Genomic DNA, 18403 nt, shown 5'->3' with positions numbered 1-18403 from the left:
GGCGGTTAGGTTCTTTATTTTTGTCCAAAGTGCCTCAGGATCTGAATAACTAAGCGATTTTCTTTCTAGTCCGAGAATGTGATGTTTTCCTGCAATGTTGTATCACGCTGGGCCCAGCTCGTTAGTTTTTTAAAAAGTTTGCAGGATGTTAAACTCTCACGGATAGCGATTTACAGAGATGAATTTAGAAGAATGAATTGCAGCTTAAACTGAAGCTTCATCAGCTGTGGAGAATTGCATTGTGACTCAGTCAGGATAAAAACAATGATAAACTCCAGCTTGTTTTTCTAAGACAATGCGAGTCTTTGGACTGGAGCGACTGCTTGGTTGTTTTGTTATTGTCGGCTACTCATTTCCGGAAGAGCGGTCACGCGCGTCTAATTAGGGGGTGTTTCTCATTTTCACAGTGTTTTCGAGCAGGCGTTTTCTCTTCTCTCTCCCCGCCCCCTCCCCGCTCCCTTTGACTCGCCCCATCTCCTCCTCTCATCGGGAAGTTTCAACATGGCGCTTTCGCGAGAAAATTGGGCGCTAAAAGAAAACGCCTACACTGCAGGCTAAAAGTAATCGAAATTTTATACCCAATCAAGTGGTCGATTCTACAGCGAGCAGCCTCTAAACCCTGAGACGTACGGGGGGGGGGGGGGGGTAGAGTCATGACGTTTTCAATAGCTGTTCGTTTGTTCGTTTACCCCTCGCGAGCATTTTAAGATAAGTCTAGTGATGGTAAGTTACTATGGTTACGAGATATGACGTCACAAGTAGTAGGAGGTCAAGGCGTTTTTTAGTGAAAATGCATGTTTTTTTTAACTTCTTTCAGCAATAAAAGTAAAGCTTGTCGATAAAATGATGCAAAGTCGAGCCATCTTCAAAAAAATGCGCACCTCACCTTAACCACTATTAGAGGTGAAGGTGAGGTGCATCAACTTTGACATCTAACCTGAAAGGTATCTTACTTAATACATACTTTATTTTATTTTATGTACTTTGTATGAAAGGCTCCCTTTTTATCTGAACATACCATTTTGATTTTCAATAAATGATATCGTGAGCTGGAATCCCGGGTATTGTACAGTTTCATCAGAGTGGAATGTTATTAATGCGTAGTTTCCATTTACCAAAACTACCTTCCCACTAAGTTCGCTCCCACAATATGTACCAAGTATTCTGTTGTTATCATCTACCATCTCCAAATAATCATACCTAGAAGGGAAAAAATATGTTTTTTTACTTTTCAGGGGCAGTTAAATTCTTAAAAATAACCCTAACCGCTAAGAGAACATAAAACCCTTTTATGTTCTCCTGCCTCAACTAATTGCGAGTCGTGCTTTATAGTGGAGTTAAGGAAGCTCCAAACGTTTCTGTGGAATATCAAGCCGCCGATCAAATTCTTTTATTTTATTTTGTTCTTGAGTCACTCCCGAGCAGTCGAATTGCCGCCGTCTACAAATGCCAATTAACGTTCAACAAGAGGCTTTTATGTTCTCTTGCTTTCGAACTACCTACAGATGACAAAGGCCTGTAAAAGGGATTTTACTCATCTCAGCTCACATAAAAGCTCTGAGGCGTGAAATCATAATTTGGATTTCATAAACGCTATGGCATTTTCCAGATCGAAAACCATACCATCGGTCAGATCTGTTTAGCCAACAATGAGATGTTTCTACACCTTTTGACAGTATCTACGAGTATAACACCAGCAATAAACATTCGATTTTGTAAATAATAGTTTGAATTTTATTTAGGCTGCGATACAGCAGCCTCCCATCACTCGCTGCCGCTAGAACTATAGCAACATTTCGAGAAAGAGCCGTCTGCGCCGAAACAACTGATGAAGTAAAAGCTGTCACAGTGGTTAATGACTAATGAATGCACCGCTAAAGCAGTATTTTAGGACAAGAAAGAATCGAATAAATCGTAGAAATTTTTTCGGAAGTATTTTTTCATAAAATATCATGGTTTCTATGTTCCTCTAATTCATTTTTTTATCCGAGAGCAAATGGCACATTCGGGACCCCATGTGGAGGGTGGTTTTGGCTTCACCTTGTTGATGTATCAGTGCGGGAAGAGGATCGTTAAAATCTTGCTATGGGGTTAAATTTGTTGAATGTTGCAGAAAACGCTCTGTTTATGTCAAAGGAAATATGATGGCTTTTTGTGTTATTTCAACATTCAAAGTTTTGTAAACTTTCAGCCTTGATTTGAGCTAACGCGAGCGTTTGATGGGGTGGACCAAAATTTTCTCAAAATTGTACTTCTCTTAAAATAAAACTATAACTTAATCAAAGGGCATGTACTTAGTTTCACTATATCTTGGCCTTATCTATTTATTCTTGTAATCTAATATCTTCAAATCTGTAATATATTATAAATGGCTTGTAATATAAAATAAATGGAGAAAATAAATAACAAGAAAATAAAATGAGCAAAAACTATTTTTCACGACATATCGACCAGACCGCTTATTTATAGACACTCTCTCTTAAGTAAATGTTTGCGAAAATAAACGTGTTTCAGATTCTTCCTGATACTGCAAAGCGTTTGATAGATACTAATCGGCCGTTCTAAAGCCAGGTCTATCTTCATTATGAAAAGAGAAGCCTATTCTCATTGGCCGGCGCTTTTTCCCGGGATATATTTACCTTGCCGCCCAGCGTTTTTAGAAGCCTGGTTTTGCCTTATTTCTAGGCCTAATATCACAAATTGAGGAACTTGCAGCGTGTTAGCCGAACATAATTTGTATGTTTTGACCAGCAATAATGTTACGTAGTTACAGTGATAAGCACCACCTTAAGTTAAGTTCCTAGTCTACTTTTACCAAAGCCGAGACAGTTAAGTGCTTTTCAATTGTTTGACATCAGTCACGTTAACTTTATGGTAAACTTGAAACGTGACTCTGCACCACGTGACCAAGTTTTCCCTTTTCTTGATGTTTATTGTTCATTACTTTTACAAAAAGGTTAGTTGTTTCACTCCATAAGAATCCATAAAAATTGCTTTGAGCTCAGTGTTTTTATCTGCATTTTTTTTTTAAGTGACTCTAAATCTCTGTATTGTTAAATTACTTACCAGCAATGCCATTCAAAATGTGGCTCCAGGCTAAAATTTGAAAAGCTGAGTTTCAGCGCCTTTCCGGATGGAATGAAAACGTTATGCACACAGTTCGCGTAATTTGGATATTTTACTGGAAATCCAGGACTTGTCAAGGTATTGTTTATCACAGAACCACACCCTACAAAATCACATTGTGATTTTACACATCAAATGAAGATTTCTTAATCAATAGAGAACTTAATAGTCAATATTCTTTTTTCTAGGTTCTTTGCTTTTTTGTTAGGTGACGTAATACACTAAACAGCCATCTTGTTCGGCATGCCTGACAGTAAGGCAAAGCCTCCTTAGCATTTTAAAAGGAATCGAAATTTTATACCCAATCAAGTGGTCGTTCTACAGCGAGCAGCCTCTCAACCCTGAGACGTACGGGGGGGGGGGGGGGTAGAGTCATAACGTTTTCAGTAGCTGTTCGTTTATCCCTCTTGAGCATTTTAAGATAAGTCTAGTGATGGAAAGTTACTATGGTTACGAAATATGACGTCACAAGTAGTGGGTGGTCAAGGCATTTTTGAGTAAAAATGCATGTTTTTTCAACTTCTTTCAGCAATAAAAGTAAAGCTTGTCGATAAAATGATGCAAAGTCGAGCCACCTTCAAAAATGAGCACCTCACCTTGACCGCTTTTAGAGGTGAAGGTGAGGTGCATCAACTTTGACATCTAGCCTGAAAGGTATCTTACTTAATACATACTGTATTTTATTTTATGTACTTTTTATGAAAGACTCCCTTTTTATCGGAACATACCATTTTGATTTTCAGTAAACAATATCGTGAGCTGGAATCCCGGGTATTGTACAGTTTCATCAGAGTGGAATGTTATTAATGCGTAGTTTCCATTTACCAAAACTGCCTCTCCACTAAGTTCGCTCCCACAATATGTACCAAGTATCCTGTTGTTATCATCTACAATCTCCAAATAATCATACCTACAAGGGAAAAAAAGATGTCTTTTACTTTTTAAGGGCAGTTAAATTCTTAGAAAGAGCCCTAACCGCCAAGAGAACATAACAGCCTTTTATGTTCTCCGCCCTCCCCTAATTGCGAGTCGTGCTTTATGGTGGAGTTAAGGACTCTCCAAACGTTTCTGTGGAATATCAAGCCGCCGATCAAATTCTTTTATTTTATGTTGCACTTGAGTCACTCCCGAGCAGTTGAATTGCCGCCGTCTACAAATGCCAATTAACGTTCAACAAGAGGCTTTTATGTTCTCTTGCTTTCGACGTACCTACAGATGACAAAGGCCTGTAAAAGGGATTTTACTCATCTCAGCTCACATAAAAGCTCTGAGGCGTGAAATCATAATTTGGATTTTATAAACGCTATGGCATTTTCCATATCGAAAACCATATCATCGGTCAGATCTGTTTAGCTAATGAGATGTTCTACACCTTCTAACCGTATCTACGAGTATAACACCTGCAATGAACATTCGATTTTGTAAATAATAGTTTGAATTTTATTTAGGCTGCGATACAGCAGCCTCCCATCACTCACTGCCGCTAGAATGCACCGCTAAGGCAGTATTTTAGTAGAAGAAAGAATCGAAGAAATCGTAGAAATTATATTTTTTCGGAAGTCTTCTTTCACAAAATATCATGGTTTCTATGTTGCTCTCATTCAATTTTTTATCCGAGAGCAAATGGCACATTTGGGACCCCATTTGGAGGGTGGTTTTTGCTCCACCGTGTTGATCTATCAGTGCGGGAAGGGGATCGTTAAAATCTTGCTGTGGGGTTAAATTTTGCTGAATGTTGGCAGAAAACGCTCTGTTTATGTCAAAGGAAATATGATGGCTTTTTGTGTTATATCAACATTCTAAGTTTTGTAAACTTTCAGCCTTGATTTGAGCCAACGCGAGCGTTGGATGGGGTGAACCAAAGTTGTCCCAAAATTGTACTTCTCTTAAAATAAAACTATAATTTAATCAAAGGGGCATGTAATTAGTTTCACTATATCTTGGCCTTATCCATTTATTCTTGTTATCTGATATCTTCAAATCTGTAATATATTATAAATGGCTTGTAATATAAAATAAATGGAGAAAATAAATAACAAGAAAATAAAATGAGCAAAAACTATTTTTCACGACATATCGACCAGACCGCTTATTTATAGATACTCTCTCTTAAGTAAATGTTTGCGAAAATAAACGTGTTTCAGATTCTTCCTGATACTGCAAAGCGTTTGATAGATACTAATCGGCCGTTCTAAAGCCAGGTCTATCTTCATTATGAAAAGAGAAGCCTATTCTCATTGGCCGACGTTTTTCCCCGGGATATATTTACCTTGCCGCCCAGCGTTTTAGAAGCTTGGTTTTGCCTTCTTTCTGGGCCTGATATCACAAATCGAAGAACTTGCAGCGTATTAGCCGAACATAATTTGTATGCTTTGTCCAGCAATAATGTTACGTAGTTACAATGATAAGCTACCAAAGCCGAGACAATTAAGTGCTTTTCAATTGTTTGACATCAGTCACGTTAACTTTATGGTAAACGGCAGAAACGTGAATCTGTACCACGTGACCAAGTTTTCCCTTTTCTTGATGTTTATTGTTCATTACTTCTACAAAAAAGTTAGTTGTTTCACTCCATAAGAATCCATAAGAATTGCTTTGAGCTCAGTGTTTTTATCTGCTATTTTTTTTTAAGTGACTCTAAATCTCTGTATTGTTAAATTACTTACCAGCATTCAGAATCTGTCTGAAGGATAAAAGTTGAAAAACTGATCTTCAGTGCCTTTCCGGATGGAATGGAAACGTTGTACACACAGTACGTGTTATTTGGGTATTGTATTGGAAATCCAGGACTTGTCAAGGTATTGTTTATCACAGAACCACACCCTTCAAAATCACATTGTAATTTTACACATCAAATGAAGATTTCTTAATCAATAGAGAACTTAATGAGTCAATATTCCTTTTTCTACGTTCTTTGCTTTTTTGTTAGGTGACGTAATAAACTAAACAAATTTCCTAAATCCCACCATTTTTCCCACTAGTTTAAAAGCGCAATGTCCCCAACGAAGGGTATTCAGAAAAACAAATATGACTTGGGAGTTTTTGAACAAAGAAAGGCGGATAAGGAAAAATGTCTAAAAAAAAATTAAACAATAAAAGTCAGATGTTTAATAGCTGAACACTAGTTTCTGCTTTCCCCGTGTGAGCTTATTGTGTGGCCGGACAGGAGTTTAAAAATACTGAGGGGCGTACTATATATGCTGCGTGATAAAAATACATTATACTCACTTGGATCAGCAAATTGAGCCGCATTGTAACACAGCATCAGCGTTAGTACAAATAAAATCCTCATCCTTCTGTGTAAGTAAAATGTAATGTCTAGGAGTTGTTCAGAAGGGCGCGTTATCTCTCTGTCTAAAGGAAAGGCCAAAATGAAAAATCAGGCCGGATTTTTTTTTTGTGTGTGTGGCTCGCAACAAGTCTGGTAGCGCGTAAACTAGGGGACCATTCATGAGTTATGCCGGGGGGTGGGCTGGTAAGATCCATCAGAAAGCACAACAAAACGTTTTGACCCCTTCCAAGGAAAACTAAAAAAGGCATGACCCCTCTAAATGTGCTTTTAAAAACTGGCTAGCCTCCCCCTGCCCCGCCCCCTCCCCCCCCAAAAAAAAAAATGTATGTAAGAACAAAAAGATTATTGAGTGTTTGAACTAGTCTGCATCGAACGGCTCCTTTTCATCCTCAGTGATATACTCTGCTCTGTCTCCTGTGCTGGAACTATAATAAATAGACAGGGAATATATCACAAACGGATTTTTAGATTCAGAAAACGACGTATTATCCTTGAGTCTTCAGGAATATGCAGAAATGGAAGAGGAGCGAATGCGAAAAGTGCCTGAAAAGTGGCCAATGACAATAGCCGAAAGGATCGATGACACGCGAGTTCTTTAAAAAAAATTTTTGTATCAAAAACCAAATGAGAGTTTGTTTTTCATTCCAGAGTAAAGAGTTTTGGTCAAAGATAAATCGTTGATAAAAAACGAACCAGGCTTATAGAACATAAAAAATATATATATAGATTTCTGGGAAGCTCATTTCCAGTGAGTGGCAACCCTCTACAGAATATAAGTCAGACAGCCGGGTAGATTAACTGGGACACTCCATTTCACGCTGGTGAAATCCAGCAGATAAAGTTAAAAATAGGATTTATTTCACTTTAAACTTTCACTTAAAGGCAAGTTAAAAAGAACGGTAAAATCCAACGAATCATCGCTCATGTCTCTTTCAAACAAGTTTAAAAATCGTCGCAAACATCTCTAGGCAAGAGCAGGAAGTATTGTCTTCTAGTAATTTTGTGGAAATAAGTGACTGCGAGCTTGACCTTGTTGTTGATCATTGCAGTAGTGGGAACTCCTCAGGGACCTGGGTGTAGTGTTTGATAGTAAACTCTCATTCAACGACCACATAATTAAAAGAGCATCATCTTGTATGTCTGCCCTAGGGCAAATTAGCCGAGTTAAACATATATTTAGAAAAGACATACTTGTTACAATAATTAATTCTCTCGTGTTTAGTAAGTTGTATTACTGCTCGTCCGTCTGGTCGAATACTTCTGCCAGCAATATACGCAAACTACAAGAAGTACAGAATTTCGCTGCTCGCATAGTTTCTGGGGCAAGGAAGTTTGATCACGTATCTCCAGCCCTGAAAGACCTGAGATGGATACCAGTTAAGGCCCACCTGTATCTAAGAGACGCCATCTTGGCCTTTAAGTCTATCACAGGTCAGATACCAAACTACCTCAGTTCAACTTTTATCTCCAGAGGGAATATCAGTGGTCGGACGACCAGATCATCTTCCCAGCTTAATACACCGCTTTTTAAAACCAAGTCGGGACAGAGATCTTTTTATTACAGAACTGTAACATTGTGGAATGCGTTACAACCTCATTTTAAATTAAGTGAATCTCTTATCATTTTCAAACGTAAAATCAAAGCCTTCCTTTTAAATCAATTTTTAATGTCATAAGTTTATATGTAAATAGTTTCTTAATAATTGTTTATTGACAATTCCTGAGGTTTTTTTTTTTTTTGATTACCTGTACTATTAATATCTATAACATAACAAAAGTAAATCGCGCGCTCTGATTGGTCAGTTAGCCACTACCATTTGCCCGTGGGTGCACGCCAAGAAACTGAGCTAGTCCGGTAAAATTTAAGCAAATTCAACAAATCTCCTCTCCTGACGGTAAAATACACCAATGAAATTCACAGATGAAAAGTGGAAGTTGAAGAAAATATTAAGCTGTCGTTTTGAAGGAAAAAAAGACAAAAGATCAAGCGACAAATTTGCCCTGGATGAATTAATCACTGTTTTCCTCGCGGCTAGAATCGGCTGAAGGATGATCGAGCGAGCGAAGATTTAAGGTACATTTTGTGTGCTTTTTTATAGAAGAGAAAGTCTGTTTTAAATGTAAATTTATCAATTAGCATTGTGTTATTGAATTTTTGGTCAAGCTGATGCTAAATTCAAGCAAATATTTTAGGAAACACGCTCAAATTCGAGACAGCTTTGTTGTGAAGTTTTCATCGCATCGATTGAGTTTAAACGGGCACATTACGTTGGAATAAGCGAATTTCATTTGAGTAGAGAAACATTTGGGTTTTCAAATAAATGTTTCAAAAAATAACTTCTGTGGGTATTATTTTGTTCCTCAGTGTTCATTCATAACAGTCCTTCCGAGAACGGTCGAAAAACAACAGCTTCTGCGCCGGCTGTGTGTCGGCGGACTTCAGTTGCAACTTTGACTTTCATAGCTGGATTTCCCCAGACAGATTTCGATACAAAGCTAGTTAATTTCTTTTTGAAATTAGTGTTACCTGTTATTCTAAAGGAATTACAGTCAAATTTTCTCATTTCTACTTTACGTTTATTTCAAAAATTGTCACAAAAATAAGCTTGATAATTATTTCAGTTTATTTAGTTTTAGCTTATTTTTTAGAGTCTTTTTAGTTGGTGTTTATAGTTGCAGCTACAGTTTTCCCTGAAAGTTTTTACCCTAATATTAAGAGAAAGTGGGCAGATGCCATTAGAATAACAACAAAAAACGTTTTGCAATTTACCTGAAGACGGAGAACGGTTGAATCAGAGAAAAACATAGAACATGATTTGTTTACGCGCTGGCAGATGGCAGCATACATGAACTCGGACCGATGACTCAACCGAAGGCAAATGGAAAATAATGTTTTTCTCTTTTGATTATGTTATAAAAGAAATGGTAAACGTTGCAGCTGTGCAACCATGGAGTTATGGATGCACTTCGGAGGTTTGCTAAGCACTCAAGAAGCTAGAGTCGCACGAGGCGTGCTTAGCAACCTCCCGCGTGCATCCATAACTCGATGGTTGCATGCTGCACGTTTACCATTTCTTAATTGTCTCTGAAAAGCCCCCATGGGGAGTTGACAACAAAATTTGTATTGTATTGTATTGCATTGTAACTAACGAGGAAGACCTCTGGACGTATTATTGGGACATATAATTTCGTAGAAATTGTGACTGTTTTCCTTATTAGTTTTAAACTTCCAGTTATGAAATGTTAGCCTTTAGCAGGCTTGCAAACCATTAACCGTTAGTCCCAAGAGCACTGAAAGTATTTGTTTGAAAACAAAAGAAAAATAGCAAATCAGGTAGCCCCCTCCTCTTTGTGTTCAAATTTGTTGATGACCACGCCCCCACCCTTATTCCTGCCGGCCCACCCTCTGGAAAAATTAATGACTAGTCCCTAGTCTTTTTACACCATCTCTAAGGTAAACAGAACTATCAGGGATTGTTTGTTTTCAGACCTCTGACAGAATTTATGTCATTTTCTGCCCTATTTTAATTACACAGTAATTCTGCAGTTTTTTTTACAAAATGTGACCTCTCACGCGAAAACGTACACTAACGGCTTCCCGTTTTCGAACGGAAATCCGTTCACAAGCCGTTTCTCATCCGTTCAGAAAAAATTTGCATCCGTTCGAACGGCTTGGGCGATCCGTTTAAAAAGGAAGTCAAGCCGTTCGAACGGCTGTGTCATCCGTTCACAAAAATTGTCCAACCGTTCGAACGGCTAGTGTACCCGTTCGGAAAAATTTGCATCCGTTCGAGCGGTTTGGTCATCCGTTCACAAAAATCATCCATCCGTTCGAATGGCTTGTGCCATCCGTTCACAAAAATTGTCTATCCGTTCAAAACGGCTGTGGCACCCGTTCAGGAAAATTTGAATCCGTTCGAACGACTTGGTCATCCGTTCAGAAAAATTATCCACCCGTTGAAAACTTCAATCAGTTGGAACCATTCATTCAAACGCCTTGGATCATAATTAATTTTTACGCTGTTCAGATGGCCTTATGCAGTGCCTTGTGGCCGGTCGTTTGCGAAACGAAGACACGAAATGGTAGTTTGCGAAATCTTGTTCTAGCCGTGCTTCGTTGCTTTCTTGCCGTAACGTAACATTGATCTCGAACCAAGCGTGAAATTCAGAACCGACCGAAAAAAGTCTGACAGAGCGACAAAAATTAATACTGTCTTGTGTAAACAACTGTTTCACCGCAATTGTTGAGTCGAAAACGTGTTCCTCTGATCCCAGGTAAACTACTAAGAAACTATTGGTGGAAGTGGCGATTTAACTCGTTTAATGACCCGCTGCCAGAATCACGGGAAACCAAACAAAGAGAAAAGGGTTTTACCAGTAACACTTTCTGACCTTTCTGATCACGAATGAAATTTGAGTCACTTGCAAAACTCGTTGCCTAGCACGTGACCAACATCTACTCAGTCAACTATCTGATGATTTATTTTTCGTGAACCAAAACTCTCGTCATTTTTTAAAAGGCCTTAGTTTTTTTTTGCAAAGAACAGTGTACAACTATCGCATAGTTCTATGAAGCGACGGTTTGTTGCTCGTTGGCCAGCACGGGTGAGAATCACGACAAGCGTGACATCTCGAAGTATTCTCTGGCGACGTGACGCTAGGCAATTAATTAGTTTCAAAACGGTCTGCTATGATGCAAGCTTTACTTTCATTCATAATTCGATATTCAAAAATTCTTACCGCTGCCGATTTATTCATCGTGATTTGAGCTTTTTAACATTATTTCTATTCACGTTTTCCATTTGTGATGGCCATAGCAAGTTTTTATTTAAAAGCATCAAAGCGTTTAATCGCTCTTTTTTTGTTGTTTGTCTACAACAAGTTTGTTTATATTCTGCGTGGCGAAAAAAACTCACCCGTTCATGACCCGTTCAATTGGAAACAGCCATAATAAAATTATTGTAGAATTTCTGCAACTTGTCCAAAGGTAAATCTGCGGCAAATGACCGAAATTTTACTCGTGCCGTTCAGCCGTTCAGGTCTACCGTTCGAAATTTTTTTTAAGCCGTTCAGCCGTGATTACCATCCGTTCGAAGTTTTTGACGAGCCGTTCAGCCGTTCAGGACCATCCGTTCGAAAGTTTACTCCTGCCGTTCAGCCGTTCAGGTCTACCGTTCGAAAATTTTTTTAGCCGTTCAGACGTAATTACCATCCGTTCGAAATTTTTCGCTAGCCGTTCAGCCGTCATACCAATCCGTTCGGAATAAATTATCAGCCGTTCAGCCGTTCGGTTTCATCCGTTTCAAACGGCTTCGTGGGCCGTTTCTTACCCGTTCGACAGCCGTGCGTTTCACCCGTTTAACGGAAAGCCGTTAGTGTATGTTTTCGCGTGAGAGGTCACAAATATTCTTACAAGACAAATTGCACTCATTCAATATTCAGGACGATCGAAGCACGCGCTTCCCTTCCACAACAAATTATAAAAATAACATCATAAGGCGTTTTTGTATAGAGAATTTAGCATTAGACGGGAATGTTCAGCCCGGTCAATCTACCATTATGTGGTATGCAGGGTAATAATGGGCTTTGAGCAAAAACGTTCGAAAAAATATATTGTACTGCGCTTTTCACAAACCTGCGAACTCTAAAATTCAAAAGCCGCCTTCACAATTGCGTTTTTCGCTGCCGTCAATCATAATTACGATCACAAGCAATGAACCTTGAAACAGAGAAATACACAAAACGGATCGAAATCCACCAATCGCAGATCACAAACCTTGACCTTTTGAACCCGTTTGAGCAAAGTTCTGTTTCCTAAGTGGTCCGTTAAGATGAGTGACGGTAGCGAAAAACTCAAACGTCAGTTGGTTTTTGAACTTCAGAGTTCGCGTGTTTATGAAAAGCGCAGTAATTCAATTTACAAAATCACCCGTCCGACCAGCTAATTCTGAATTTTGCTAAGCGCCAAAATGCGAGCTGTCGAGTATTCGAATGAACGCTAGTAATGAGGAAGAGCATGTTTCAGAATTATTTACGTTTGCATTTTACTTGTAAAACACCATATTCATTTTATACACACATTTTAAGTACTCCAGCATACGATGTTCGCGGACGACTCAAAACAACAACTAGCAAGGCGATAAGAAAGAGTTCTTGACAAAAATCAAGAGAAGACATTGCAGTTCGGAAACCCATCAAGTAAGGCTAGAATCGCTTACGACTTTTCCCATAGTCCAGCAAGCCGAAGTAAGCTTACTAAGATTAGCTTATTTTTGAAAACGATGATTTCAGATTTCTTTCAGTGTCGAGCGGCGCATTTCTCAACCACAACCCAATAGACCTTGTCACGGTTTTCGACGCCATCTTGACGAGTAGGCAAACGCGTGAGAAATTACAGTGTTTGTATGAGAATCTAATGTCGAATAATTTCCGTGGAACGGCTGTTCTGAAAAAAATATGATTTGTAAACTAAAGCTTCCCTCCTAAGGATTCTCCTGAAAAGATTTGAGGGCGTTACATGCACTAGAAGACCTAGAACCACTTTTTAAAATTTTCTATACATTTGTCTGTAAGAAAGTCCCGGGAAAATTACAGACAAATATATGGAAAATCTAAAGCAAGCCTCTGGAGAAATTTAAGCACAGGTACGCCCCAAAATTTTTTAAGACAATCCTTTGCCTTGTAGCTTTAGTTTACAATTGATATTTTTTTCAGAACAGCCGTTTTACGGAAATTATTCGACATTAGATTCTCATACAAACACTGTAATTTCTCACGCATTTGCCTACTCGTCAAGATGGCGTCGAAAACCGTGACAAGGTCTATAAACAAGCCAGCCAAGAATAAAAAAAGAATATTGATAACAGCTGTATTGCATTTTGTAGACCCAGTTCAAAAAGACAGGTAAAAACATTATAAGATGACACAAAACTCTGTCAGCTTCAGCTGTCAGTAAAGAAGTGTCAGATGCTGCATAAATTTTCCACTTGAATCCTCTTCGGCAGCTCGCCTGTTTATTCTTGTTCTCTGCCTTTCTCTTCTTTCTCTTTCCCGTCGTTCTTCACTTACAAGCAAATAGGTTGAATTCTGAATCCGCTTTTGTTTGTTGCCATAACTATTTTTTTCAAAACAGTTTACTAGAAACTGAGCACCACAATCACAAATCCTTATGCTTGAAATACTTGAAAACAAGTTTCTAAAGTAAACAAGTTTTTGAATGCGACGACCTTGGCCACGCCATTTCTTGCGCGATTTCCCGCCATGAAAAACACAGGTTGCACAAATGCATCGCACGATTTACAACATACTCCTCCCCCCGATCCAGGCTGACACCTAGTCCCCTTCCCTATCCCGCAAAGAGTGTACGGGTGTACGCTATGTCATAACCAAATTGTCTCCGATGGATAGTTTACCGAATTTTCTTACCCATGGTGCTCCGCTGCGAGCGCGAGAGCGCGCGAGAGCTCCGCTATAAAAAAATAAATTACCATTTTCAACCCCCAAAACAGGTGGGAAAATCTGGTTATAACTTTAATCGAACGCTGGAAGCCCCAAATGGAGGGAAAACGCAAATGACCAGGTCAGGGTTGGTTTTGTACGTGCTGCTTTAGATAGGTTGGAGGCAAACTAGCGTGCGACTCATTTATTTATATTTAGCAAAGCGCAGTGGCAAAAGTACCGAGCAGTGAGCACAGGCGCATTGCAAGTGCTTGTCAAAACTTATATGCAAATATCATCAGGCATAGGACACATTCTACCTGGATGAACCATTCCATTTAGTATTACCTTTCCCCCGCTTTTAAAGAAACGACCGAAATTTTAGAAACCATTTGTGCGGATAACCAATACCAGGCCTTCCTCTAAGAACAAAATGAAAAATTTTGTGGCATTTTGTGGCTGGTACAACTCAATCCCGTTACTTGATTTTTTTTCTCGTACCAAAAAAACTGCCATTTGAGGGGAAATTTTCACCGAGATCTCCGTATTTTCGTATGCGCTCTAGTAACCGCTATTTTCCTTTTGACTAAGTGGGTAAAATAATGTTGGAAAGATTTTTCATTTTTTTCATTTTTTGGACAATACTATTCAATCCCTTCAGTCATTTAACGTCTAAATGGTTAACAGCAAATTAATATTTATGAATTTAGACAATTATCCCCGCGAATCAGCCTACATTTAATAACTTCTTTAACTGGTGCGAAGGTAACTATATGCCATCAATTGGAATGCACTGTTTACGAAGCCTCTACAACTGAACTAGCATCTGAACTGTAGTATTAATATCACTTTATTAAGTCTTGAAGGAAACTGTTGGAATAGAAACAGTAACACAAAAAGAAATTGCTTTGGTTCTTGATGGTTTAATTTAACTAACCAAGAAAGGGCCAATGGCCTTACAACGTTTTTTTTTTTTGGAAATGGTACCCCTGGCAACTCGTGAAACATGGCTTGTATTGGGGTGAGTCGGATTTTTAACTTTAGTAACATGCAAAAAGTGGCAGAAAGACCATTTATAAATTGAAATAACAGCTAGTCCGCAAGAAATAGACATCAGCATTGCGTGTTCACTTCTCTTTAATTGTGAACTCAGCTTAGTTTGAGTATTCAAAGGTTTAAAGACTTCCTATACTATTCGCGCTCTCTTCCCAGGATGGAAAAAGACCAGACATGAGAGATCCGCGGAAATAAAGCCGAACAAAATAATGAATCCTGAAGAAATAATGAAGTTGAGTGTAGAAAGACGGAAATCATATGTTATACTGCTCTAGGTCAAACTAGTTCAGAATTTGAATTGTTGTTCAGGATTGTTGTCAACCCTTAACTCAGCACAACAATCATAAATAAAGTTTGAGGTTTGAAGTTTATTAATTAATAAATACATAGCAGTTCGAAAACTGAATTGCGTATTTGGTTACAAAAATAAAATTATAGATCTTCACATTAACTAATCTGTCTTAAGTAAAAAGGAACAAAAAAGTTAACAAGAGATGAGATGCTAAAAAAAGTTATCGAAATACAAGCTGCGAAATCCTAAGCTATAAGTTAGTTGCTTTAAGACATGAAAAGATAATAAAGCTATTCTTAAAACGGTCGGTTTTAAAACGTGGCATGTTAAAGGTCGCGCGCGCCTTAATGAATAGGCTGATTTAGCAACAGGACGGGGATGTCAGTTGAGACGGGAAAGCGCACGGAAAGGACTAAACACGACTTCCGGTGCTCAATTTATCGCTCTGCCATTGGTCAAGCCAGTTGTTTGATTTGCTCGCGCCGTCGTCACCGACGTTCCCGTTCTGTTGCTAAATAAGCCTAATAAGTAGATTCGTGCGGTGCAGAAAATAACTTGTAAAGGCGGTGATTGTTGTCATTCACAATTGTGTGAAAAAGTGACTCACATATTTCGCCATGGTGGGTTGCTAATTCCTTAAAGTTCATAATAACAAGAGCCTCATGATAGCTAACACCGGGGTGACGATGGACATTGCACGCTCTCTTCTGTACACGTTACAATTCTTGCATTAAATATTTAGGCAAACTGAAGTGAAAGGCCGGTACTGCATAGTCCATAATTAATCTAATAAAACTAGAGTAGAAGAGCCCTAAATTAGTGCGAGTAACCTTAGCTCTCTTAAGTTGTACCAAAAAATTAATCACTTAGAGGCCTTCTTAACAAATTTTATTAATATGGATATTCCAGGTCAAATCACTGAAAATATTGAGTCCCAATAACTTTACACTGTCTACAACTTCTAAAGCATCGCTGTTAATGAGAATGGGCTCAAATTCTTGCTGGGATTTTGTAAAGGATATTCGCATTTCTTTACACTTATCAGTGTTCAGCTGGACTCTGTTTTCTAGTGACCATTGTACTACTCTCTCTGTAGTACGTTTGGCGTTGCTAAGTTCCCCTTTCGCGACTGTTTCGGAGATAGTGGTATCATCTACATATTTCCATAAACGTGCATTTTCGACAACAAGAGACATGGCGTGAGTGAGATGGGCCTAAGGTCTTTCTTTAAGATCTTCACAGGTTTTTACTTTGGAAGCGGTGTTACGTCAGCAAATTTCCATGATCGAGGTAGGCGTTGCCCCCTAAACGATGCATCAAGAATTCTACATTCCGGAAAGGCAATAAGGTCAGCGTATTCTCGCAGAAGATAATTTGGAATCCTGTCTGGGCCAACCGATTTAGAGGGAGTGAGATTTGATAGGAATTTCCACACACGTTCCTCCGATACTTCCAGGAACTCGGGGGAGTCTTTTTCCAGGGCAAGGTGAGTGATGAGGCAAGACAGACGATACTCTTCAAGAGGTTCAAGGAATGATTTATTTATAGAGTTCGCCAATTCTTATGTAGATAAATTCTCAACTTCTTTGACGTTCATGTAAATAATAATAATAATAATCTTTATTTCTTAAGATAAAATCACATATCCTAAGTTACAATATAAACTCAAAAAACTATTTACATATCATATCTAAAAATTATTCTGTTACTAAAAACGTTCTTAAACCTGTCAGTGTAGATTCTAGGGACAGAGACTGACGTATTTCTAAGATTGTACCTCATGTTCTTTTCCTTAGGTAAAAACTGGAATAACGGGCATTCCGGGTCATTCGATCTTTTTTTGTAGAGTGTCTTGTCCGCCTTCTCTAGCAAATCCCTGATATTTACATTCTTGGACATAAACTTTCTTTTCATACACCGGTCTAAAAAATTCTGCATTACAGAAAGGTCGGAATCTGAGGCACCATAAACCGGCAGAGCGTAAGAAAAATTTGGTAAAACTATTGCGTTAAAAAGGTGATCTACTTCCTCCTGGGACATTCCTTCCTTACGTAAAGATCCTAATACGAATAATGACTTGTTCGCCTTAATTACCTTCGCACGCACATGACTACTGTATTTACAATTTTGTTGGAAAGTAACACCTAATATGGATAACTCTGCGCACTGCGGTATGTTACCAACTAGCGCGATGTCCTGACTGAAACCTATCTTACGGAAAATAATCTCCCTGCATTTTGTTGGATTGCATGTCATGCGATTGCGGCTGGACCAGCTAAGAAACTGATCCACCAAGTCGGTGCGACACTGGCCGTTTCCCCAAAAAGGGACGATAATTGTAGCATCATCAGCATATTTAAACAAGGCTGGGCGACCTTCTAGATTGATCTCCAAGTCATTAATAAACACGTTAAAAAGATATGGCCAACTGACACTACCTTGTGTCGTACCCCTATTGACCTCACGCCACTGTCCCTCAAAACCGTTATAAACTACTCGCTGCTGGCGTTTCTCGAGAAAGCTTAAATACCAGTTCACAATAAGGGGATTCAATGGCAACTGCCTAAGCTTAGATGACAGGAGTTCATGATTGACACAGTCAAATGCTTTACTAAAATCCATTGCAAATACTCGGACGGCTTTGCAGTCTTGCTCGTCTAAATAGGTGTAGATGGTGTGCTGCATGCTCAAGAGCGCATCAGTGCAACTCCCCCCTGTCGTATAAGCAAACTGTGTTGAACTCAGATGCTGTTCGACAATGTCTCGTACATGGATGTTATACACAGATTTCTCGAACGCGCGTGCAATTACAGGCGTGATCTTAATTCCTCTGCTTGAAGTCCTGCTTGCCCTTAGGGATGTCGATCTTAGGGAGGGGCGTCACGTGGGCCCTTTTCCACGAGGAGGGCCACTTACCAGTTTTCAGGGAAACATTCCAGATCTTATGAATGACACTTGTGAAGATCTCAGCGTGATCCCTCCAAATCCAAAAGGGAATGAGATCTGGTCCCATAGCGGTTTTCTTCAGATGTTGTAAGCAATTCCACACGTGTCTTTCTGATATCTGAGGGACTTCTAAGCTCTTATCCACATGTGATTAAGGAGATCACCTGAGCAGCCTTTCCCGCCGCATAATCGTTTCATCTCTCTCCACCAGGCTTTAGGGTCGTCCTTCCTTATATGCGCTACTCGTGATTCAT

At 39.0% G+C, this 18403-nt stretch overlaps 1 protein-coding gene across 1 annotated transcript; it reads right to left on the bottom strand.

Annotated features, from left to right (window-relative positions):
- Positions 1–1004: 1004 nt before the first annotated feature.
- LOC140936617 (uncharacterized) lies at positions 1005–17933 on the bottom strand. Its single transcript, XM_073386113.1, has 5 exons — positions 17145–17933; positions 5793–5809; positions 3855–4036; positions 3067–3229; positions 1005–1200 (listed from the first exon to the last, which is right to left on the bottom strand). The coding sequence occupies exons 1-5, from the start codon at positions 17886–17888 to the stop codon at positions 1005–1007; spliced, it is 1302 nt and encodes a 433-aa protein (XP_073242214.1). The 5' UTR covers positions 17889–17933.
- Between the last annotated feature and the right edge of the window lie 470 nt (positions 17934–18403).

Source organism: Porites lutea, chromosome 5, assembly GCF_958299795.1.
Source record: "Porites lutea chromosome 5, jaPorLute2.1, whole genome shotgun sequence".
Classification (NCBI taxonomy): Eukaryota; Metazoa; Cnidaria; class Anthozoa; order Scleractinia; family Poritidae; genus Porites; species Porites lutea.
The sequence above is the reverse complement of the archived record's forward strand: the minus strand, read 5'-3'. Positions and strand labels throughout refer to the sequence as shown.

What these genes read in the sequence shown, in the direction of transcription:
- LOC140936617 (XM_073386113.1), bottom strand. Translation starts at nt 17,888, where the DNA reads ATGCAGCACACCATCTACACCTATTTAGACGAGCAAGACTGCAAAGCC. An exon ending in GTTTACTGAAAATCAAAATG is followed by an intron (nt 3,230 to 3,854) that starts GTATGTTCCGAT and finishes GTGATTTTGTAG; the next exon opens with GGTGTGGTTCTGTGATAAAC. An exon ending in CATTTTGAATGGCATTGCTG is followed by an intron (nt 1,201 to 3,066) that starts GTAAGTAATTTA and finishes TTTCCCTTCTAG; the next exon opens with GTATGATTATTTGGAGATGG.